The following is a 25073-nucleotide window of genomic DNA, read 5'->3' as shown; positions in this document are numbered from 1 at the left end:
TAAGGTTTGAACCAGGTATGAAAAAGTATTTTCCATACCTAGAAGAAATAATTTGGATATAGAAAGTTTAGTTAGATGCTATCAGGTTTATTTTGGCTTGTGGATCTCCTCTGTGCTAATTCCTGATACTTTTGTTTGCTTGTAACCTTTAAGCTGAACCACCACGAAAGCTAGTTTGAGTGCTTAATTTTTGGAATTGCTTTTTTAAAATCTAGCAAATGCCTAAGTTCCAGATGTATTTTCTTTCTTTTTGTTTTATTAAAATTTACTTTTTTTTAAGAATAGGATTGGATTTTTGGTGTTCTGTGAGGTTTGTGCATGTTGATTGACTAGCTGATAGCCACAGCTCATCTCCTTTGTTTTCTCTCTCTGCTTTTCTACAGAGGGGGGCGTGAAAGGGCTTGAGAGTACCCCACAGGGAGGAATTCTCAAGTGCTCCTTCCTGGATTCAAAGGGGGTGTAAACACACAGGACTCACACCTGCGCGCCTCCTGCTGGTCGTATCAGGGAATCAGGATACCTGCCTCTCTGTAAGCAGACCCCTGGGGCTGAGTGGGAGGAAGAGATGCTTCCCGCCCCCCTGCACACTGAAGAGGGGGCTCACGCTGGCTCTGATGCTGTAAGAAGAGCCAAGAGCTCGCTGCCTGCCCCCACTGGGACAGCAAGGGCAGCGCTGAGCATGGTGGGAGCTAAGACCCCAGCTGAGTGGGGGGACACCCAGGCAGGGCAGGTCGGCTGCCAACCAGGTTTGCCTGGTCCAGACGTGCTGCTGGGAAGTGATTACACAGCAGGAAGGAAGCTACCAGGGACAGAGCTCAGGGGGGCTGTGACACCAAGCCCAGCCAGCAAGAGGGAGCAGGTCCCACTTCCTTCCCCAGCAGCTGAATTCCAGACCGAGCTGCGAAAGGATCCCTCCTTGGAGAAACTAAGGGAACTTGCTGGCCACAGCGCTGCAAACCCCCTTGGGGAAGGCTGCAGGGACAGAGTCCTGTGGAAAAAGGAATTCCTGTACCAGGAATGGGCTCCCCAAGGGAAAATAAAACTGTGGAAAATTGGAAGGCAGCTGGTGGTGCACCAGGAATCCACAGGGTTCTTCCCTTTCAAGCTGCTGTATGGAAGAAAAGTAATGTTTCTTAACAAAATCATCTGGTTTCAAATGATTTGTCTAACTTTCTGCAAGTCACTCCTGACCCGCACAACCCTCCCATGGTCTCACCTCACATCACCAGATGTATCTAGCTTATTTTGCACCTCACCCTGATATCTTCGTCCATGGCTACCCTCCCCCACAGTCCTCTTGCCTTCATCTCCCTTTACACTCCACTTCCCTTTCCTCACACAAACACCTTCTCATTCTCCCCTTTTGTGACTCTCTTCTCCATCCCAACAACAGAACAATTACTATCATTCTTTAAATGTTAAAAAACTTTAAAGCTTCTTTGCAGAATCAGGCAAGCACTAAACCAAGCAACCGCTTTCTTTTGATATAACCCTCATCTTCCCTTCCTCTCCATCTCCTCCCTTCTGCTTACCATCTTCCTTGCTCTGTTTGGTCTAATCTTAGATTGTAAACTCCTTGGGGCAAAGGCCACGTCTGCTCTATATTCCATATGGCACTATACACATTTTGGATACTGTATAGATACCAAGTTTAAAACGTATGTGTGTGATTATGGTAAACCTTTTGCAAAACCAAAATAACCAAGACAGTAAGTCAAAATAATAATACATGTTCTGTCAACAGGGAGCTGTTCTCTTGCATAACTTCCCTGGCAGTTAAGGAAAGCTAAAATATGATGGGTTTCTTTTCCCCATTGCAAATGAGTAGTTTCTGTACAAATGTGAACCGAAACAGAAAATTCACTTCTCTGAGAAAGAGGATTTAAAAAAGGCAGATGATTTTAGCACCCAAGGCAGCCTTCATGAAACATCTGCTATGACATCACCTTGTTCTGGCTCAATACCAAGCATATCAATGGCTCCACAGAGTAATGGGATAAGAAATGGGAAAACTGCCATTGCTTGTTTAGCAGCTTGTTTTGTGGATAAATGTCACTTTTCAAACAACTACAGTCTTATTGTTGTTTGGGGGGAAATATTTCCTTGAGCAAGAGGTTTGCAAGCCATTAGCTATTTCCCATCTCTCATGGTGCTTTAATATACCACACACACTTTATTCCTACTAATGATTACTCATGGATTTGATTTGCTGGACAAGAGGGCCCCTAAGAGGCTTAAAAATCATGCCTGAGGTCATTTACAAAAATTAAATATCTTCTGTAACCATGTGGAAAGTTTATTCCAATCTCAAAATTGTTAAACCCAATATATATTAGGCAGAATGTGTAACTGTTCTTAAGAGACTCTGAAAAGAGAAGAATTGCTCCTTTCGCATTCAAAGATTTCCAAAGTGCTTTAAAAGCAGTGAGTGACAGTACTAGTGCAGTGGTTGTTTTGTGAGATACGGTAGCCATTATGTGCTCATCAATGGCAAATGCAGCAGCTTGGGCTTTAGAATCTGTTTCACTGAAAGAGGGTAACACTGCCAGGGCAGCCAGGTTCATCTCATTGTGTGTTTAAAAAGAGCCATGGAATTTTTAACTCCTACCTGATAGCTGCCAGAACAGAGAGAAGAGACTTCTGTTTAATATCTCATGGTGCCTCTAGTAGTTCTCTCTTCATGGTTTTGCTTCAGACAAGTACATCTTACTGCAAGTTTTCTGAGAGATGTAAGTTCCCTCCTCCCAAAATGCAGAGTACCATACTCTCACCAGCTTCAACTGAAGCTCTAGGTGCTCAGCACACCTGAAAAATCAGGCTGTAGATACAACAAGCACAGCCACTTGGGTACTGTTCTCTATTCATCCCAGGAATAAACTTGTCTTGCCATCAGAGTGTCAACTTCTTTAAGAGCTCTACATTTGATTATGCATGTGGAAGGCCCATGTGCAGCCACAGCTGCATATTATTTTTAATTAATAGGATAAAATTAATGGGGGGGAGAAACAATGATGAGACCATGTATTGGTGAATTGCCAATCATGACATAAAAGTATGGGGGAATGAGTCAGACCTTTGAATAGAGTTCTGAACTGTAAGAATGGAATGCACTCAGCTATTACTGGTCAAGTATTCTCAAATAAGACTGATAGGTAAAAGAACTACCACTCATTCACAATAGCTTTTTAATGATTTTATTGTTTTGTTTTTGTTTTGTTTTTAAAAGCACTTTAAAAGGTATTAAACAATTGGAAAAACACTTTTTCAACTCACCAAATATTTCTTTACATGGAAACAATGGGAAAACCTGTGATAAACACTAAGTAACTGCTGTTCTGGTCATATATCAGATGACCCCAGTTAACTAGGATATACCATGCTAACGGGAAAAATATTGGCAGTACTACATCATATGGAAGTGGAAATAACAAACATGCAGTATTTTCATTTGTGCTTAAGGGGCCTATTTCCTGGAGTAGCTTTTTTTTTTTTTTTTAAAGAGCATATTATTTTATCTGCTGTTTCTCCCCAGCATAATATATAGTTTCAAGGGGCTTTCACAACTTTGGATACAAGTGAGAATTCAGATTATTTGCCAATGAGCTCAAGAATGCCAAATAAATGCAGGGAATTTGCTCATCTGCCTTATTTTGATTGCAATTTCTATTTCATAATAGCATTAAAACACACAAGGTAACACACATTTCAAAGGAATAAATCACATCTCAGTTAAACACACTGAACCAAATTCTTTCTTCGCTAACACCAGTTCAACTCCACTGGAGTCCCTTGGGGTTCCACAAATATAGTGAAGGGCAGAATTCTACCCACTGTCTTAACCCTGTATCCTCTTAGGTGACCAGCATGCAACCAGCATCAAGTAACAAGTCTGTCCTACTGCTGAATTATCCATGATAAACTTGTTTGGCTATGTTTCTGCATTTGTCCAGGAACAGGTCTATTCAGCAAACTAAGATGCTGCATCAGTTAAAGCTTTTATTCTTTAAATTTAAAACCATAAATTCATTTTTTAAAGGATTTTCCAAATGATGCTAAAACAGTAAGGCAACAAGGCAGAGCTAAAATAAAGCTGTGAGCCCTGAAATGGCCGGTATACAGTAATATTAACCAGGTATTACGAGTTTTATCAATGAGCAGAAAACTGTTAGTTTCAGTTTCACGTTCAAAAACAGTAGTCAGCCCAAACTACAGGTTACATACACCTTTGGCTCTGCTTCAATTTCAGCTTCATTGAGACAAACATTTGAGTTAAGCAGATACAAATTAAACAACGGAGATCCAGCATCAGAGAAGTATGCTCAAATGGGCCTATAAAAACATTCTGATCCCAATAATCTAATGGATCAAAGACTAGGGTAGGTTTAGATGCTGGGAGGCTGGGTTTGTTTTGCTCTGATTAAACCATTAGGCTATTGCTTCTCCAGGCCTTTGGCCACCCGCTATTCTGACACGGGGGTACACAGACACAGGCTACACTAAGGTGTGGGGCCCAAGAGAAATTGTGGGTAAATCAGAATCACAAAATTTAATTATTCACAACCTGCTCTGAGCATCATGTGATCACTGAAAACTGATGCAGTGGCCCAGGCAGTTTGAAGTGAGTCCACTTCACTGAGACACCCAGCACTGAGTGTAGCATTGACATTTAGCCATTATGACAGCACACAGAGTAGAGGAAAACAGGAGATTGAACAATTATTTGAATCTCTCCTCTGTGGGCACTTACACATTATGTTAAAGGTTTTGTTTTTTTTTGTTACAAGTTACCTTTGCAAATAATCTTGCTCTGCTACGTAAAACTAAAAACATCACTACATAAAAGTCATGATGAGAGTCTATTGAAAACAAACCCAAAATACTAACAAGCTTCCAACTGTACAGCCCAGGGCCCTTTGGGGCCATGATTGTCTCACTGTTTTAGGAAAGACCCTCTTCTCGGTCAATCATTTCTGCTTTGGTGGAGAATACATCAGCCAACATGTGCTTTGGTATTTCAGACCCCCTCACTTTTAATGTATAGCAGGCGTTCTCTACTTTGGCCAGACTCTGCTTCAAGGTATATAGTTTCTTAGACACTTCATAGGGTCCAGTGTTGCCAATATAGGAAAAACCATCATAAATCTGACGTAAAAACTGGCTCAGTTCAAAAGGGGTGTCTATATCGCCATTTCCAACACTGTTAATACACATCCGCATCAGCTCTCCTGTTAGATCAGCCACACCCAGCAGGTAATCGACAGGTGTTACCTTCAGGCTCCAAGTGCACGGCTGCTTATCATGTGGATTGGAGGAGGGCTGAGGACAAAACACAACACAGAATATTGAAAAGTGAAGAAATGGTGGTTTGCACCAGTTTAAACACACATTGGCTTAACTGGCATAACTGTAGGCCAACAACAATTGAAAAACATTCAGTAAAATTAAACTACATAGCATTTCTATATAGTAGCAGGTTAGGCTTCAAAAGCACTTAATAAAATTCATTAACCCTTACTTTTGTACCTTACAGGTGTATGTATCTTCTACACTTCACAGATAAGAAAACAGTGGCAAATGCATTAACAAACATTTTCAAACACTGAAGACAGCAATCCAGGCCCTATATCTACCATCTATATCTGTACACATAGTTACCAAATTTGTCTCTGCATATATGTTTACTTGCATTTACATTTTTGTGCACAGACCTCAGGCCACCAGGTTTAAAAAAATTGGCCCTAACTGACCTGCCCAATGCTAGTGCAGAAGTCAATGTAAGAGCCAGGGTTAGGAAAAATAAATCATACCATTTTGTAATACAATCCAGTATTTCAAAATAGTTACCATAAAAAGCAGGACTCAAGAATAAATGGATGTGTTGCTCTGGAATTTTCCCCAGATCCATTATTCTACAATCTTATTAAAAGTAACCAATACCTCATGGAGTACTTGAAATATTGTTTTATCAAGAAACAATTCTGCTCCTAAATCATAAAATTTCTGTATATCTCTTCCCACATTCTATATCCCCAAGACATCCATGGTATATGAAAAACTGATTTTTTGTTCTTAAGAGTTCATCTGCTGCTACTTTTTCTCCAGATGAAGTCATAAATCCTGTATTTATGACATCACAATTTCTTGTGAAAATGAGTAGGTCACAGAGGGTTCTGCCGTCAACAGGAGCAGATGAACTCAACGATCTGGTTTCCTTGCAAATATTCTTAGTAGTAGGGAATATAAGAAGAGAACTATGAAAAACGTGATTTACAACATAATTTCTTCTAAAATAAAGTGATTTTCCACGAGTTCTCTGTAGCAGCAGAACTGGTGCTGTGCTCCTCCATGTAAAACTCCCAGTCGCCCTTGTCAACAGTTCAAATGGGACAAAACACTTGTTTCAGTTAGTGGTAGTACTTGAAGCCTGACCATTCTGAAATGTATTAAAATGTTAAGACATCATGGTTTCAAATTGCTCAGTAAAGGCAGCCCTTGAACATCTGTCTTCAAGATGTTTGCTCTTCTCTAGAGACATTTGCTTAATACTATACCTAGAGTTGAATTCCAGCTGCCTGGAAATGTTATGCAGCTGCATGCTTGAGTGTTCAACTCAAAAGGCTAGCAATCTAAAGACACCACATATTACATTTACAGCATTTCTTTCAGGAGAAAGAATATTTATCAATGAAGATACTTGCACCTTATATAACACACAGACTTCTGAGTACACTTAGAACTTAGTAATGTTGTGTTAAAGTGGTAAACATTTTTCCAGGAAATTTTTTCAGCATTTTTGGCATTTTGGGCTGCTGAAGCATTACTGTCACCATGAAATTTCAGCAACAATTTTGGGCAAAGGTATGTGCAAATATACTTTCATCTGGAAACTAACGTAACATAATGGCTGAAACTTTTTTCCTTTGTGGCTTTTGAAAGATAAGCTGAAAAGAAGGGGAAACACAGAGAGACATTCTGAAACTCTCTCACACACACAAACAGCCATTGGAAATGAAAGGCAAGGGCAACAGGATCCATAATGGCAAGCACTACAGTCAGAGGGAGCCATGGGCTCAGGTGGTGGCAGAGGTTTCTCTTCCTGTAGCTAGAGGAAGAGTGTAGCATGCCTACAGTGCCAGTGGGAAGGGATTTATTTATTTCTCAAGTCTGAACAACCTGACTGCAACACTGAATCTCTTTGTGTCCAGCTGACATTACAAGAGTACTTTGGATCTCCTAACAGTGGTTCCAATTTCTCTGCAATTGTTCAACTAGCAGTGGCATACGGGACACCTCTGAATGGCGCTGACCGTTTTTACTAGTATTATGGAGCTCTTCCTGGGGAGTTACACAACAATACTCCTTAATTTTCAGGATCTCATTAAACCTTTTCTTGCCCTACGTATATGCAGTGACCTTTTATACTGTTTAATTTCTATGAGCCCTCTTAGGGCTTGTCTTCACTATGGGGGTAAATCAACCTAAGTTATGCTACTCCAGCTACATGAATAACATAGATGGAGTCAATGTAGCTTAGGTCGACTTACCCTGGTGTCTTCACTGTGCTGCATCGACAGGAGATGCTCTCCTGTCGATCTACCTTAATCTTCTGGGGAACCTGGAGTACTGGGGTCGACCCAAGAGCGCCCTGCGGTTGATTTAGTGGGTTTTTATTAGACCCACTAAATTGACCCCTGCTGCATCGATTGCAGCCTTGTCCATCTCCCCATAGTGAAGCCTTTAGAGATATGAATGTATCTACTGCAGTTTCGTTCATGATCTCAACAGCTGGTCATTCATCCAAAAATTAAACCAAGTCAAGCCCATGGGAAAATGTGTGCATTGTTACTCACATTACAGAAGAAAAAACCAATACTATAAGCCTGGTTTCACAACTGGCTGTAGACATCAGAGTTTAGCTTTTATAGTCTAATAGTGATCATTTCCTTTGACCAACTAACTTTTGTCTCCGAACAAACCTGTTCAGTCACTTTCTGGAGACAATGCTAATATCGCATCATAGCTTGCTTAAGACTTTATTCTTTTTTCAAAAATTTTGGGGAGGAATTGCCGCTGTTTCTTTGGTTTTTAAATAATTGATGCTGATGACCACCGGTCTGCCCATCCAGTGTGGACATCTCCATGCATCTTCATTCAGTGTCATTTGAGATTCTTCTCTTTAGAGACTGCAAATGTCTCATTAAAACAGCAATTAAAGTGACATTATGCATTCCACACATTGATCCACTTTACATCCAAATATAAATTTTAAAAATAGAATGTTCATCCAAAGGCTGCATAAAAATGATGGCCAGGCTGTATTTTGGCCATATACAAAATGTTCTATTTAGGGATGGGCAGGGGAGAGAAGAAGGGCAAGAAATGGAAGATGCTGTATTAGGCATAGGAAAGGAAGGAAAGCAAGTCTGTTCCCTGGGAGAAGTTCAAGATTAATTCTAAGTGAGATATTGGTGACCTTGCTAGGACACAGAACACGTATTTTAATACTAGCTGGTTATAGTGAAAAAATGGCAAGTTGATAAAACTGACAGAGGACAACACCCTTCCTCTCATCACTCTCTGCTGTTGGCTCCTGTAATTAGCTTATTGTTGAGCAATGGGGCTGAATCAGTTGAAGTTACTGTACCCCTTACATTCACTTGCTTCTTCTGTTTAGGTTCTTATGTTACCCCTATCAGTATGATATCTAAGTGCCTGCTGGATATAATCATATACGCAATATGCATTACAAAATGTAATAGTTCCTCCAGAATTATCGAATGGTACGCTAATATACTGGCCCCTTTTCCCAATGAAAAGGGCTCAGGCTGGTCCATGAATAAAAGGCACATGTCAGGGATCTAAGTTATTTCTACTACCCATGAAAAGCATGGTTTGGCCAAATGCTAAACCAGTATATTGGACTTAACTTTAAAACCTTGTTAGTCCATTATGTTGTGAGCGCTAACCATCTCTAAGTGCCACTGTAGGCCTCTGCAGTTTGACTGACTTTTATTACGGCCCCAGTACATTTCCCTAGCACAGGGGCGGGCAAACTTTTTGGCCTGAGGGCTGCATCGGGTTTCAGAAATTGTATGAAGGGCCGGTTAGGGGACAAATAAGCAGGCATGGCCCAGCCCCTGCCCCCATCCAACCCCTCCTGCTTCTCATCCCTGACACCCCCCTCCCCCCAGACTCCTGCCCCATCCAACCACCCCTTCTCCCTGACCAATCCCGGACTCCCCGCCCCTAACTTCCCCCCACCACCCCATCCAACACCCCCTCTCGTTCCTGACTGCCCCCCCGGGACCCCTGCCCCATCCAACCACCCCTTCTCTCCCTGTCCCCTGACCACCCCCGGAACCCTAGCCCCTGACTGCCTCCCGTCGCCCCATCCAACACCTCCTCTTCTTCCTGACTGCCCTCCCGCCCCGACCTCTGCCCCATCCAACCACCCCTTCTCCCTGACCATCCCCAGAACCCCTGCCCCCATTCAACCCCCCTGTTCCCTACCCTCTGACCATCCCGACCACCCCCCGAACTCCCCTGCCCTCTATCCAACGCCTCCTGCTCCCTTACCACGCTGCCTGGAGCACTGGTAGCTGGCGGCGCCTGGCTGGAGCAAACCACGCACTGCGCAGCACAGAGCACTGGGTCAGGCCGAGCTCTGCAGCTGCGCTGCCCCAGGAGCTCGCTGCCCTGCTGCCGAGAGCATTGTGCTGGTGACACAGTGAGCTGAGGCTGCGGGGGAGGGTGCTAGCCTCCCGGGCCAGGAGCTCAGGGGCCAGGGAGAACGGTAGTTTGCCCACCTCTGCCCTAGCATGTCGTATTACCAAGGAAATCACAACTATGTATTTATGAAGAGCTTGCTTCCTATAAATAAAAATTGAAACGATCACCAGAAGCTGTTACAATATGTGATAAATATATTAGAAATACTAAGTATAGGAAGGTTTCTTTGAAAATAAAAGTGGATAAATCTAACTCATCACATGTGAACAAAACAATTCTTACCGTGTTTGTTTCTTCTTCTTTGTCTTCCACTGTAAATATTAGCTGTTTGTTGATCTCCTTAACACTAATTAATGATCGTGTTTTGATGAAATATTGGAAAGATACTGCCTCTACATATTCCTGAAGCCCTGTAGGAACAGCAAAACAGTCAAACTAATTAAACTTCTCAACAGAGATCCATGATTACAATTACAGAAATGTTTTAGAAGATTATTTTCAAGGTCACCTGCAAAAGGAAAGTGAAAATGGCGCAAAAGACAGAAATGGGAACTGAATACATAATTTTATTAACTTAATATGCTTCCCCCATATACAAACCAAGACATTAAACCAACAGCATGGCTGATATGCATTTTCAGTGTATTTTATTCAGAAGGATACATTATGCATAGATCCTCTTTCCCATCCAGATGCTTTTGTAATCGTAATATAAAGCATGATACTGCTCTGACTGACCTCTCGGGCCTGTTCTTACTAAACAGCAGCTCCTTACAGTGGGGTAGTAAGAAACTTGTTTTAACAGACTATTTCTCTGACAGAAAAAAAAATGAATAGCACAGTTGAAAGGCTCAGGAAAAAAAAGTTTCCGTTAACAGCAGCATTTGCAGGAATGTTAAGCCTGACACTGCACTCTTTATTCAGATAAAATCCCCACTATTGAGTATTTCTGATGAGTGAATACACACAATGGCTAAAAGACCAATTTTCCAGGTAATTTTTCTCTCTCGAGTCTTTCTAGCTGTTCTTTTCTCCAACAAAGCCTGTGGTGAAACTGACTAAGTGAGGCACAGAGCCATGGTGCATAGTGTGAGGACCAAGAGCTGCAAGAAAATTTGATTTTTGTTCTCTAAATAACGATGAAGAAATGTGAATTTGCATTGGTCCATCTAGTTATTACTGGAAAGTATTGATTTAAGCCCAAGATTCCCACATCTTCTTTTGTAGGAAATCACAGAATCATAAAAATGCAGGGCTGTAAGGGACCCCAAAGGATCATCGAGTCCATCCCCCATGCTGAGGCAGGATCAAGTATACCCAGACCATTCATCATATATCTACCTTGTTCTTAAAAATCACAGGGGGAGCCGGAGGGCTGTGTCATGAAGAGGATGCCGCAATCCTGGGAGCGACATGGGTCCCTGGATCAGAAGGGACGGTAGCAAGACACCACCAGAAGAGGGTGCACCAGCTAGCAGAGCTGATCCCTGGAACAGCCAGCATGGGGCGCCGCAGTGGTGAGTCACTTCACATCACATGTTGTGGAGAATGTGTGCATTTGGTTGCCCCTGAGGGAAGGGGACTGAGTGAGAGACTCAGAGACTGTTTGACAGCTGCCCTTGTTAGAAGAGGAGTTTGAAATTGTATTTAAGGGATACTTGGGGGGTAAAGGAACTATGGAGCTGCCGTGTACAGAGGCCTTTTTGGCAGAAGGCAGGTGTACCTTCCCAGGCTGGACTTCAGAGATGCCGCTTCCAATGAAGGGAGTTGAAGAGCAACCAAGAAGGATTCAGACCCTGGTGAAGCAGATCCTGGAAAACCAGCGGCATCAGTGGGAGGCAGAGATACTTGCAGGAATGCCTGAGGCAACTAATGGAAGAGCAGCGTTATTTGCTCAAGACCCTCCAGGAGGTGATCGGGGCCAGGAAGCCTGGGGCAAGAAGCCAGGTCCCAGGGTCAGGCCAAGCAGGCCAGTGTTATGCCTGTGGGCAGAGGGGACACTTCAAGAGAGCATGCCCCTATTGGGAAGAGGAGAAGTCTATCCCCAAGGGAAAGAGCGCAGGGAAACCCCCAGGGCCCCAACCTGTGAAGAGAAAAGGAAGGGGGAATGCTTGTTTCGCCTGTGGGAAATCAGGGCATGTGAAGAGGAAGTGCCCTCACAGACAGAACAGGAGCTCAGGGAATGGCACATCCCGATTGGGGATGAGAAAGGGGACCCGAGCCAGCAGAAGGGCAAGGGAGATAGAAAGGAACAGAAAGAGGTGCCAGATACCTAGAGGGGGTGCACCAAGATGGTGGAGAAGGCCAAAGGGGCCGAGCAGGAGAGAAAGGAGAAACGGAAAAGAAGGAAGAGTCCCTTAGACATCCAGCTGAAAGATATGGGGACTTATACAGAGACCAATTGAAGGGAGCTGGTAACTCAGACCCTGGGAGAAGGGGTACTGGGAGAGCCAGCAGAGCAAGGGCCAGGGCTATGGGAGAGGCTGAAAACCACTGAGCTGGCCTTGCACAAGACAGCGCAGAGGCGCACACAAGGACACTTAGGGACACCAGGGAGGAGAATGACAAGTTGCTCCTACTAGTGGAGAAGCTGAGACAGCAGAGGGACACTCTGCGAGCACAGCTGTGGGGGAAGCAGGGGAGGTAACCTCCCACCACCAGGGCAGTTGGTCTTAAGGGAGCGGGTATGTGATGGGGCGCCTGCCACACACAGGGCTCCAAGGGGTTAACAGAGCCCTTGGGAGGCTGCGCAGGAGGCAGCCAATCAGAGAAGGACTGACAGCTAATCAGGGCCCAGCAGGCTCATATAAGAAGAGCTGCAGGACAAAACACCTTCAGTCACTCCCTGGAGCTTGAAGAGGGAGGAAGACTGGCTGCCTTGCAGGCTGAAGGCAGCAAGCACCCTGAATAGAGCAGTACTGCAGGCAGAGACCGAGGGAGCAAAAGGCAGCTCCTGGGGGGCTGCAGGGATCTGCAGTCTGAGGTCCTGGCAAAGGCACAGAGGGTGCTGGGGCTGTGGGGAAGTGGGTCAGGGAGCTCTATTAAGGAGCTGGAGGGGATGCAGCAAGTGGTGGCCATCTACAGGGTCCCTGGGCCTGCACCCAGAGTAGTGGGTGGGCCTGGGTCCATTCCCCTCCCCTGCCATTTGCCACTGAGGAAGTGGCCAGACATTGAGCAGCAGTTGCTGCTGAGGGAAGTGGCTGGACAGTGGATTGCAGGTCCCCAGGAAGGAGGAACACAGAGTGCAGCACAGCCGGAGAGCTGTGTCATGAAGCGGATGCTGTGTTCCTGGGAGTGACAGTGGTGAGACACCACCAGAAGAGGGTGCACTGGCTAGCAGAGCTGAACCCCAGGACAGCCAGCAGGGGGTGCCGCAATGGTAAGCTGTACCACATCACAGGTTGTTCAACCAGTTTTGCATCCACCTTGTAGTAATTTCATCTAGACCATTTCCCTAGTTTATGAGAATGTCATGCATGACTGTCAAAAGCCTTACTAAAATCAAGATATATCACAGCAATTAACTGATTCATTCCTTACATCCTGTAGTTAGAAATTCACATCTGTCCAGGGGATCTTTTAATATTAATAATTTATACTGCAGTATCACCAGGTGGGGGCTTTGTTCTCTAGCAACATATGAGATATAAGTCATAGATCCTGCCCCAAAGAGCTTACAACTTAAAAAAGCAAGACATAACAGGTAGATAAAACAAACAAGTAGGGCAAGCAGGAAGAGAAAAGATGGGCTAACAAATAGTATATTGTTTTAGCACAGATTAGCTGTGTATATAATTTGTAGTGAATTGTAGTAAACACAACTCACTACCTGCTTAGCAGTTACCAGATGGAAGTTTTCTGTATGTATGTACTACAGAAGAGGTGAGATTTAAAGAGGGACTTGAAGGAAGATCAAGTCTTGGTAGCTTTACAGATTTGGACTGGGAGTTTTGTCCTTCTTTGTAAGGGGCTGAATTGCGGAAAGTATGTAGGAAGTGCCCATAAGCAGGCAATTGAGGCTGGCATGCTTGGTAGAGTGTAAGGCAGTCATTCTCCTTGGGGGTATGCAGAGATCTTCCAGGGGGTATGTCAACTCATCTAGATATTTGCCTAGTATTCTAAAAGGCTACATAAAAAGCACTACCAAAGTCAGAACAAAGTAAAATTTCATACAATAATTTGTTTATACTGCTCTATATATTATACATTGAAATTATGTACAATATTTATATTCCAATTGATTTTATAATTGTAAAAATGAGAAAGTAAGCAATTTTTCAGTCAGTGTGCTGACATTTTTGCATTTTTATGTCTGATTCTGTAAGCAAGTCGTTTTTAAGTGAGGTGAAACTTGGGGTATTTAAGACAAATCAGACTCCTGAAAGGGGTACAGTAGACTGGAAAGGTTGAGAGCCGCGGCAATAAGGTAATAGAACGGATAGACATGGTGGGGGTAAAAAGTGAAGAACTTTGACAATGCAGACAAGAAGTTTGTACTTGACATGTTGGAAGATAAAGAGCCAAAGGAGAGAGTTAAAAAAGCAAGGTGACAGTCACAGCAACATGCCAGGAAAATTATCTTAGCAGCTGCATTTTGAATACACTTGTAGGAGGCCAGAGAGGAGAGACTGCTGTATTCAAGGCACAAGATGATATGGGCTTAGACAAGAGTTTTGGTAGTGTGGGCAGTGAGGAGAGATTCGATCTTGAGGTGAAATCTTGGCCCCACTGAAGTTGATGGGAGTTTTGCCATTGATTTCAGCATGACCAGGATTTCACTCCTGGAGATGTTGTGCAGGAAGATGCAGCCTGGATCAAAGGAAAGGTCGGAGTCAAAAAATAAAGCCAAGAATATGGATATGAGCAACAGGGAAAATGTTCAATGTGATCGAGAGGGTGACAGAGAGAGGGTTTGGGCGGGGAAGATCAGCCTATAGAAGGCCTGTCATACTATAGCCATAATAAAAGGCTTAGTATGACCAACAAGGATATTTAAGAACAACTGTATCCTTTTAATGCTTTTTTTATGACTCTGGCAGGATAAGGGAAATAGTTCAGTGTTCAGAAGCCACCTAAAATGCTCTTCACTGGTGAGGAGCCATTAGAGGCTGCCTCTGATTATGCCCCCTGTGACTGGGGAGAAAAAGCTAGAACAATCTAAGGCTACACCTAAAAATCTACAATGGAGATGAAGCATTTTGAGCATGAATGTAAAAGGCTGCTAAAAAGAATGTGCTCAATCAGAATCCCCTAAAAGGTTTATTAACCTACAAGTTGTAGAAACTGTTGGATTTCATCACTTATCTTTTCCCAGGCTCATCTTGTACTCAGTTATGATGCAGTGTTATGTGACCAACAATTCATTATGACATTTTCTCTAATTCTGTATTTAAGCAGTGAGCTACCACATATATATAGCAGCATTACACATGGGAACCTCTGCCAGAGCACATTTCTGGTGTCTTTGGACTGGACAATCAAGGGGAACGAAGGATCAGGGACCTAACCAACTACAGTTAACTCCTCATTTAACATTGTCCCACTTAACATTGTTTCAATGTTACGTCCCTGCTTAATTAGGGAACATGCTCGTTTAAAGTTGTGCAATGCTCCTTTATAATGTCATTTGGCTGCCTGCTTGTAAGATTCTGTGGAAGAGCAGTGACTTTAGAAGGGAGCATTGCACAAGTTCCGCTTCTCCACCTCCCCTCTCAGCGCTTCCCCCACTGCTAAACAGCTGTTTGGTGGCGCTTAGGAGTTTCTGGGAGGGAGGGGGAGGAGTGGAGACACAGGGCTTCCCTGCTCCTCCCCCTCCCTCCCAGCACTTTGGGCTTAGGACTTCCTGGGAGGGAGTGGCAGGAGCAGGGAGGCGCTGAGTCTCCGCTCCTCCCCCTCCCTCCCAGAAAGCCCTAAGTGCCTCCAAACAGCTGTTTGGCAGTGCTTAGGACTTTGGCGGGGGAGGGAGGCGCTTAGGACTTTGGGGGGGGGGGGGGGGGGTGGTGTGCTCTGGAGAGAAGATGGACTGGGAGTGGGAAGAGGTGGGCCTGGAGTAGAGCGGGCACAGGAAGAGATGGGCCTGGAGCATTCTCGACAAAATCCGAGCCTGTTCTCCAGGGAAGCTGCCACTGCTGCTGCAAAGGTGCTTCCTAGCGTCCTTGCCTGCAGCGGGCTGTGCCTGTGTGGGGTAAGCGAGGGGCACTTCCCAACCACAGAACAGTATTGTACAGTACACAGTATAATGCCTTTTGTCTGCCCCCCAAAAAATTTCCTTGGAACCTAACCCCCCCCCCCCCCCCGTATTTACATTAAATCTTATGGGACAATTGGATTCATTTAACATTGTTTCACTTAAAATTGCATTTTTCAGGAACATAACTACAACGTTAAGTGAGGAGTTACTGTATTTCTGCCAAAAGAGATCAAGTAAGCTCCCAAATTCCCTATTCATCATTCCCTGGATCACTCCACCTCATTCCCTAAATTCACCCATCCACAGCTTCCTCTTTCCTTCTTTAATTTCTACCTCCTGCTCCCACACACGTCGTGTTTCTCTTTCCTTTACTTTGTCCTACATCCTGATCATCCCCACATACCTCTCAACTCCCACTTCTCATACCGCCTAACTGTTTCACTTTCACTAACTTTCACACAGAAGCATTAAACAAAAACATCTGCTTTGCCATTTACTTTCATTCAACCCTTCCATGATTTTGGTTAAGTCCCCTTCTTTCAGAATTGTAAGACTTATGCTTACATAATGTCCTGTATATTATCGTCTTCCAAATATGTCTAGTTTATTTGGTAGCTCAAAATTACTCACACATTTGGAGCTGTTTCCATTTCCAATAGCATTTCTGGGCTCCCTGGTAGCTCTACTTTGCTATTTATTCCATAAAAATAATCTTACTTGACCATAGTATAAGGCAGCGTTTCTCAAACTGTGGGTCATGACCCCATTGTAATGCGGTTGCCAGGGCTGGCATTAGACTTGTGGCTTAGGCTTCAGCCCCAGGTCCCATCATCACCCAGGGCCAAAGCCACGGCCTGAGGGCTTTAGCCCTGGCTAGTGAGGCTTGGGCTTTGGCTCCCCTGCCCAGGGTGGCAGGGCTCGGGTGGGCTCAGGCTTTGGTCCCCTCTCCTGGGGTCATGTAATAATTTTTGTTGGCAGATGGGGGTCACGGTGCAATGAAGTTTGAGAACCCCTGGTATAAGGCTTTTTAAAAGTCCCCTCTCTGCCAAAAGTAGTTCAAAGATGACATTTAAATGACCCATGACCTTGAAATAAGGTGTTTTTATGTGCAGGTAAAAGGATGTTTAAATATATTATGTTTTAGCTTAATGGAAGGACATCCGCTACTCTCAGCAAATAATCCCCAAGGTGAAAAATTCCATCCCATTTCACTATTCCATCCAACAATACTTTTCCCCTTCTGCTCTTGTTTTGGATTTATTCCAAAATAGGATTATTTATGGATTGTGCTGCCAGTAACAGTAGTTTATAAGGCTGCTTTTATGTAATTTATTTTGGTTTCCCTGTACCCACACGGAAAAGTCCAGTTAAAGATTTCTATAATTATTTCTAGTAGCACTTTCTACAAATACAGTGTACCAGAACTGAGAAGAGGTTTTGGCATGTTTTATTACATTTACTGTATGTTAAAATGGTTCATTTAATCTTTGATCACCTTCAGTTCTCCTACTTGAGAAATGCAACGAACGGCAGGTAATGAGCTATGCTAACGTTCTCATGCATTTTGAAAACTGAAAGACTCAGTAATTTTTTTCTAGCAGACATCTTCTGCACACAGTCCCAATACATTCAGTAGAAATATTCAGCAGGAAGATTTTCAAGCAAGTTCTTACAGTGTCCCAATTCACAGACCAAAACCGACAACAGATTTTAGCAGCACACTTCTTGTCACTCCCCATTGAAATCTAAACAAACAGCCAAATTTTCAGTTTGCATTACTGTTGGTGCTAATTTTCTTTCAAGATTCATCTCATCTTAAAGCTGGAGCAACTAGGGCATGCCCCCTAAAACAGACAGTCATCTCAACATTACTAGTATAGCTGGAAACTGCAAATACATAAAATGTTGCCAGAGGATTACACACAAGAAGTAGGAATTTGTGAGGAGCAGAAAGGAAGATGGAGCCAGGAGGGTGAGGAGAGAGACTGGAGATTAAGGGAAGAAGCTGTGAAGGAGACAGACCAGTGCTATGGGAAGGGGATGGACAATGACAGAATTGCAGCTGCGCAATCTGAGGGATTAGAGTAGGTAAATGGAAGCTCCCTCTGACTGCTTGAGGTGTGGTAGGGAATCACATTTCTGCATTTGCATACTGAAATTTCAGCTTGAAATGATTGCACCCAAATTGGGTCTGAGGGGCTACCTTCTTAAGATTAAAAAACAGGAGACCAAAAAACATAGCCAATTAAACTTTAAGTGTAAATTCTGAATGTAGAACATTTTTATAATCTCACGCTTTCAGCCAGTAACTCATAACTCTTGAGCTCTCAGGGTTGGCAATAATGGGTCTATTTTCTCTCTTCCTGCATATTATTTGTCTGTTCCTATTCCCCCTCAGTCTTGTTTTCATTCTTTCTCCCCACGCTTCCTTCCATTCTCTTTCTCATTGTCTTCCTCTTCTCCCCACCCTTAATCTCTTAATACTGCCACTGCTGGGAGATGGCTAAACGAGACAGTGCTGATTCCCTCCTACATCGTGCAGCAGGACGCAGGGCACTGAATGCAGCAATAGGAAATGCAGTACTGTGGCTTACTGCCACCACACAGTGGCCACAGAAAGAACAGCAGGGGAAATCCTGTTCACTCCTTGCACTTCAACTGGAATGAGATATCAGCAGTGCTGCAGGATGGGAGGGGGAAGGCAGGGCATCACTCAAGAGGAAATGAGTGAGTGTCATGTGAAATGTGTCTGTTAGGATTTGAACCTACAGACAATATAGGTATTGATCTGGAAAGGTTAATCTGATGTTTAGGCCACTAAACTACCCCCTCATCCCTATTATTTAAAACCTGTAACTGGGCTCCTGTGGAACATCCTTTCAAAAAATTGGAATACACTAGTGTTCGCCACCAGCAGAGTGGGGTGCCTTTCCTGATCCTCAAAATTAAACAGTGATAAAGCAATGGCAAATTAATGGGTTGATGTGGGTCAATCAGAGGATTTCTCTTGTAAACTTGTCCCCAGGATAACAAAATTAGAAAACTACTGGAATATCCAACCGGACCAGACAATTAACTGGATGTTTCTCCTAACACAAACAGCAGTTAAAATAGTCAAATGCATTAATGTTTAAATTAGGGCTGTCAAGTGATTACAAAAATTAATCGCATGATTAAAAATTTAATCGAGATTAATCGCAATGTTAAACAATAGAATACCATTTATTTAAATATTTTTTATTTTATACATTTTCAAATATACTGATTTCAATTACAACACAGAATACAAAGTGTACTGTGCTCACTTTATTTTTGATTACAAGTATTTGCACAGCAAAAATTTTTTTCAATTCCTCTAATACAAGTACTGCAGTGCAATCTCTTTATCATGAAAGTTGAACTTACAAAGGTAGAATTATGTACAAAAAACTGCATTAAAAAAATAAAACAATGTAAAATTTTAGACCCTGCAAGTCCACTCAGTCCTACTTCTTGTTCAGCCAAACAAGTTTGTTTACAATTGTGGGAGATAATGCTGCCCGCTTCTTGTTTACAATGTGCCCTGAAAGTGAGAACAGGCATTTTCATGGCATTGTTGTAGCCAGCGTCACAAGGTATTTACGTGCCAGATGTGCTAAAGATTCATATGTCCCTTCATGCTTCAACCACCATTCCAGGGGACATGCGTCCATTCTGATGACTGGTTCTGCTTGATAACAATCCAAAGCAGTGCAGATTGATGCATGTTAGTTTTCATTATCTGAGTCAGATGCCACCAGCAGAGGGTTGATTTTTTTTGGTGGTTTGAGTTTTGTAGTTTCTGCATCAGAGTGTTGCTCTTTTAAGACTTCTGAAAGGATCAACCTCATCCCTCTCAAACTTTGGAAGGCACTTCAGATTCTTAAACCTTGGGTCAAGTGCTATAGCTAATCTTTTAGAAATCTCGCAGTGAAAGTGTTCTTAAAATGAACAACATGTGCTGGGGTCATCATCCAAGACTGCTATAACATGAAATATATGGCAGAATACGGGTAAAACAGAGCAGGAGACACACAGTTCTCCCCCAAGGAGTTCAGTCACAAATTTAACTTTTTTTTTTTAAAACAAGTGTCATCAGCATAGAAGCATGTCCTCTGGAATGGTGGCTGAAGCATGAAGGGGCATATGAATGTCTAGCATATCTGGCATGTAAATACCTTGCATTGCCGGCTATACAAGTGCCATGCAAATTACCTGTTCTCACTTTCTGATAACATTGTAAATAAGAAGAGGGCAGCATTATTTCCTGTAAATGTAAACAAACTTGTTTCTCTTAGCAATTGGCTGAACAAGAAGTAGGACTGAGTGGACTTATAGGCTCTGAAATTTTACATTGTTTTGTTTGAGTGCAGTTATGTAACAAAAAAAATCTACATTTGTAAATGGCACTTTCACGACAGAAATTGCACTACAATACTTGTATGAGGAACTGAAAAACACTTCTTTTGGTTATCATTTTTACAGTGCAAATATTTATAATAAAAAATATACACTTTGATTTCAATTGCAACATAGAATAAGACATACAAAATGTAGAAAACAACCAAAATATTTAATAAATTTCAATTGGTATTCTATTGTTTAACAGTGCACTTAAAACCAATTAATCTTGATAATTTTTGTTAATCCTGATTAATTTTTGAGTTAATCACATGAGTTAACTGCGATTAATCAGCAGCCCTAGTTTAAATGTGATCATTAGATTTCAGAGTTGACCCCTGTTAAGATGAATATGGCAGTTCACCCTTTTCAGTCTTTATTTCAATTCAGGTTTTCTGCAGACTCAGGAAAATAGCTTTTATTAGATTCACATTAACAAAGTTCTGTTTCCAGTGATAAGTGCTAGAAACTGAAGTTGATTATATGAAAGCTTCAAGTTCTGTAAAACTATCCACCAGCTGCTTATTTGCTGTGGGAGTGTCCTAAGGTTTACATATTTGGGGATGGAGTGAAGTCAAAGGTTAATTTTATAACTGCATACAGAAAAAAAGCTGAATCTAGAGCCAGCTTTCCTCAGACACCAGTGACTTGGATATCCTGTTGTGAGAACAGCTTTTAAAAAAAAGAGCTATGATAATACTAAACACTGGCCCTTGCACAATGGAGACAGCTAACATGTCCAAACAGAGCATTAAACCAAAATCTTCATAGAGGCCTTTAAGTTTAAAAGTGTTTTATTTGCTATTGTTTTGATTCACTGTAGCAACTCTTCAAAGATTGAGTCAGTACACCATGTTGAGTCATACAGCTTTTAGAGTCTTGAAACAACTTTTAGGAGAGACTACAACTTGTGCCATGTCCACACAGGCAAGCTGCTCCATCTAGATTTACTCAAATCAGCTTTTGAACTGATTTAGTTAAACCAACGCAAACCTGCATAAACAATCTTAATGCAGTTTAAGAAATGTTTATCTCCATTTAAACAGATTCTTAAGTGACAAACTAAACTGAAATAAGCATATCAACAGAGCCTTTTGCACTGGTTTAAGTATACTGGTGTAATATCATATTAGTTAAACCACTGAAAATGTCAAGACCCAAATATGTTATGTGAGATTATGGTATGCTCCTCAGGGGTCCTCTGCTAGTTAACATAATGCTTTCTCACCATCAAGAATTATAATTCCTCTGTGTTCCCTTCCTCCCACTTCTCTTCCCCACCCTCTTTTTTTTTTTTAAGGATGGATTCTGCTGTATATGCTGCAGTAGTTTATTTGAGGTACTAAAATGCTCATATCTGCATGTTCTAGTACTTTGTTGGTATTTTGTTTATATACACCTCTACCCCAATATAATGCTGTCCTCGGGAGCCAAACAATCTTACCGTGTTATAGGTGAAACCACATTATATTGAACTTGCTTTGATCCGCCAGAGCGCGCAGCCCCACCCCCCCAGAGCGCTGCTTTACTGCGTTATCTCTGAATTCGTGTTATATCGGGTCGCATTATATTGAGGTAGAGGTGCATTTGCTTATTTTATCCAAAAACCTTTATTTAAAAGTTACCAAAGTAGAATGGCACCTTGAGTGAAGGCTCTAATTTTTCTCCCCAACTATATGAAGACACAATGATGCAGCCATGTTTGTTGTTAACTAAAGTACAAAGTATACATTCAGCATTGAAATAAGCAGGTGAAAAATCTATTGAGTTTTTAATAGTCTCTATAGCATCCTTTCCACTACTGTATAACTGAGTCACAATTCTGCTCTGCTTACAGGCTTTCATACACACTGCAAGGCTGAACTAAAGAAATAAAGACAGCACTGGTCTTACAGCTAATTTAAAGACAAAATTTCAAAGATAAAAGAGGCAACTAACAAAAGCTCATACTTAGTGACAATTTTATACACCTGTGGCCTTGTACCTGTGTTTTGCTCCTATTTGAAGCATCTCTGATAGATGTTCCATGATCAATTCTATTCACTTGCATTGACTTTTGTGACACAATTTAGTCATTTTGTTGAATTCAACAAGTCAAATATTCTAGATGAATTTTTAAAGGGGGCTGGAAAACTATTACCAAATAACAATTGCGGTAAACAAGTGTTAAGGTTTCCTGAGCTGGGGGGTAATCAAAGGCTAAGCTTACCCACTTGTGATATGCTAATAGGAGAAATCAAATCCCATGGGCATTAGCTGATCAACACAGGAGAGCAGAAGGAATTTCCCCCTTTGTACAGCATTGCACAACTAGTCAAGTACATCGTAGCATGGCATATAGGGGTGAAAGGAGATGTTCTTCCTCCAAAGTATTCACTAGACCTATGCTGAGGATGGGATATCAGATGTGACGTCGCATTCACTGTTCCATGACAAATCTTACACTACTTAAAAATCTGAGGCCAAAACTAAGCACGTGCACAGACTCCTTTATTCCTATGGAGGGGTGCCCTGAGCCAGCCTCACCAATCCCTCTAGTGGTCGTGATGAGCAGTAGCAACGAAATGACTGGTTAGCTGCTGCACTGTGGTCAGGAACCACAGCAGAGAAGGGACAGAACTCATATGAGCAACCTGTGTTTGGCCACAACTAAATGTCACAATGTAGTTCTTTTTCTAGTATAGGCAGTGCCTAGAGAGGAGAAATTCTGTGTTCTGAGGCTGTGTCAACACAGATTTTTCATAAGTAATTCCACTGCTGCACCCATCACTGCAGCTCCACCACGCACAGCAACCATGGGAACACCAGTCAAGACAAGATGCTGACATTTTTATAACAATGTCATCTAATCCTATTGAGAGAAAGTGTAGACATGGTGGTAAAAAACTGATGGTAACTCATGATCTCCTTTGCAAGAGTTCCTACCACTGCTATTACCAGTAAAGGCACACCAGCCATAATGCAATGAAAAAGCTCAGCTAGACAAGGCCCTACCTACACTCATTATTATTAATTTGTATTACAGTAGGGCAGAGAGGCTCCAAACAGGTCAGAGGCCCACTGTTCTAGGCATCCTGCAGAAGAGACTATCTCTGTCCCGAAGATCTTACAAGTCCCTTGACTTTCATGGATGTATCAGAGATCAGAATCAGGCCCCAACCGCTTAATGTTTAGACAAATATCTAGAATTGGGTCCTTACGAAGTACTGCATTTGCTCCTCCACCACCCACAAATCCTAACTACATGCAGTATGAATGTCTATCAAATGCATGGCTACCCTAATTTACCTCAATCCCTATAATAAATTTTTGCTTTCAGTTGCCTAAGAAGGTAAAGCTTGTTAAGTGCGTCTCATCTTTTGAGCATAATGGAATGCAAACTAGTCTCAGAATATACTTTGAAATATTTCCACAAATATAATTTATGATTTATAAAGCATGCATTTTTGGGTGCTTAAGTTTGGTGTATGCATTACTAACCTTGTAACACAGTATTTCTCAAACTGGGGTTGCCGCTTGTGTAGGGAAAGCCCCTGGAGGGCCGGGTCAATTTGTTTACCTGCCCCATCCGCAGGTCCGGCCAATTGCGGCTCCCACTGGCCGCGGTTTGCTGCTGCAGGCCAATGGGGGCTGCTGGAAGTGGCGGATAGTAAGTCCCTCGGCCCGCACCGCTTCCAGCAGCTCCCGTTGGCCTGGAGCAGTGAACCGTGGCCAGGGGGAGCCGTGATTGGCCAGACCTGTGGATGGGGCAGGTAAACAAACCGGCCCAGCCCACCAGGGGCTTTCCCTACACAAGCGGCAACCCCAGTTTGAGAAATACTGTTGTAATAGTATTAATTTATTAGAATAGGCAAAACAGTTATCATGAAAATCTACTCTCTCTGCTTCATTATAGAGCTTATGCCTAGAATCTTTCCCAGTCCTTCTCCTGACTGACTTCCTGATAAAATTTTAAAGAAGCTTTACACATTTCCTCACAGGATATATTTGGCATATATTACAAATTGAGGCAAGGGGCAGGAATTCTATATTCCGAATGTTAACATTTTCAAAATATCAACAAAGCGGAACATTCACAACATAACAAATTAAGAGTTGTACATTAAAAAAGGGACTCGTTATTTCAGTATCTCTGTTTGCTTGTTTAATCATCCCTTGGGACAATCTGTACTGTTAAGAAAAGTGTAGAAAACAGGCATCAGTTTTTGTTGTTCAATATTAGTGCTATACTCAGTGTTTGAGCTCATACAAGTATCCTTTAGGGAAACATCCTGCGTGCCGTTAGCACTATTCTTAATGAGGGAAAGCATGGAACTCCTTTAGTGCTCTGCCAGAATTGTTTTATCTTCAAGTCAAAAGAACAACTGTTTGGAGTAATCCCAAAAAAAACATTTAACAATTAAAGTGACAAATAATATTCCCAAGCATCTCGCACTGTTCTATTTATAGACTAACGGTTATTATACCCAAATAAAATAAATATCAGCCAGCTTTATTATGCAGCGAGAGTCATGACTCCATAATTAAGGTGGTTAAGATGGTTTCCATTACAAATCCAGTTATGACCCCTTCTTATTCTTTCTGGGAGAGGTCGGGTGGGGAGCGAGAGGATGTCTCATGTTTGATTTCTAGCCAGAGGAGAATATTTTTAGGAAGTGTGAGGTTAATTGGACAAGCTGCTTTTGAGATATGGGACACTGGCTTTTTAAAAAATTATTTTGTCAATTCATGCTTT

General features: G+C 42.4%; 1 protein-coding gene across 1 annotated transcript in view; it reads right to left on the bottom strand.

Moving 5' to 3' along the window:
• Positions 1-3216: 3216 nt before the first annotated feature.
• The window catches only part of TSNAX (translin associated factor X), a 50144-nt gene continuing 28287 nt past the window's right edge, over positions 3217-25073 (bottom strand). The window contains exons 5-6 of the mRNA XM_045011022.1: positions 10012-10139; positions 3217-5316 (exon numbers count right to left, since the gene is read on the bottom strand). Of these exons, the coding sequence (XP_044866957.1) occupies positions 4939-5316; positions 10012-10139 (506 nt within the window). The 3' untranslated portion in view covers positions 3217-4938. The remainder of the gene's footprint in view (positions 5317-10011; positions 10140-25073) is intronic.

The sequence above is a fragment of the Mauremys mutica genome, chromosome 3 (genome assembly GCF_020497125.1).
Source record: "Mauremys mutica isolate MM-2020 ecotype Southern chromosome 3, ASM2049712v1, whole genome shotgun sequence".
Classification (NCBI taxonomy): domain Eukaryota; kingdom Metazoa; phylum Chordata; order Testudines; family Geoemydidae; genus Mauremys; species Mauremys mutica.
This window is presented reverse-complemented; position numbering and strand designations above follow the sequence as displayed.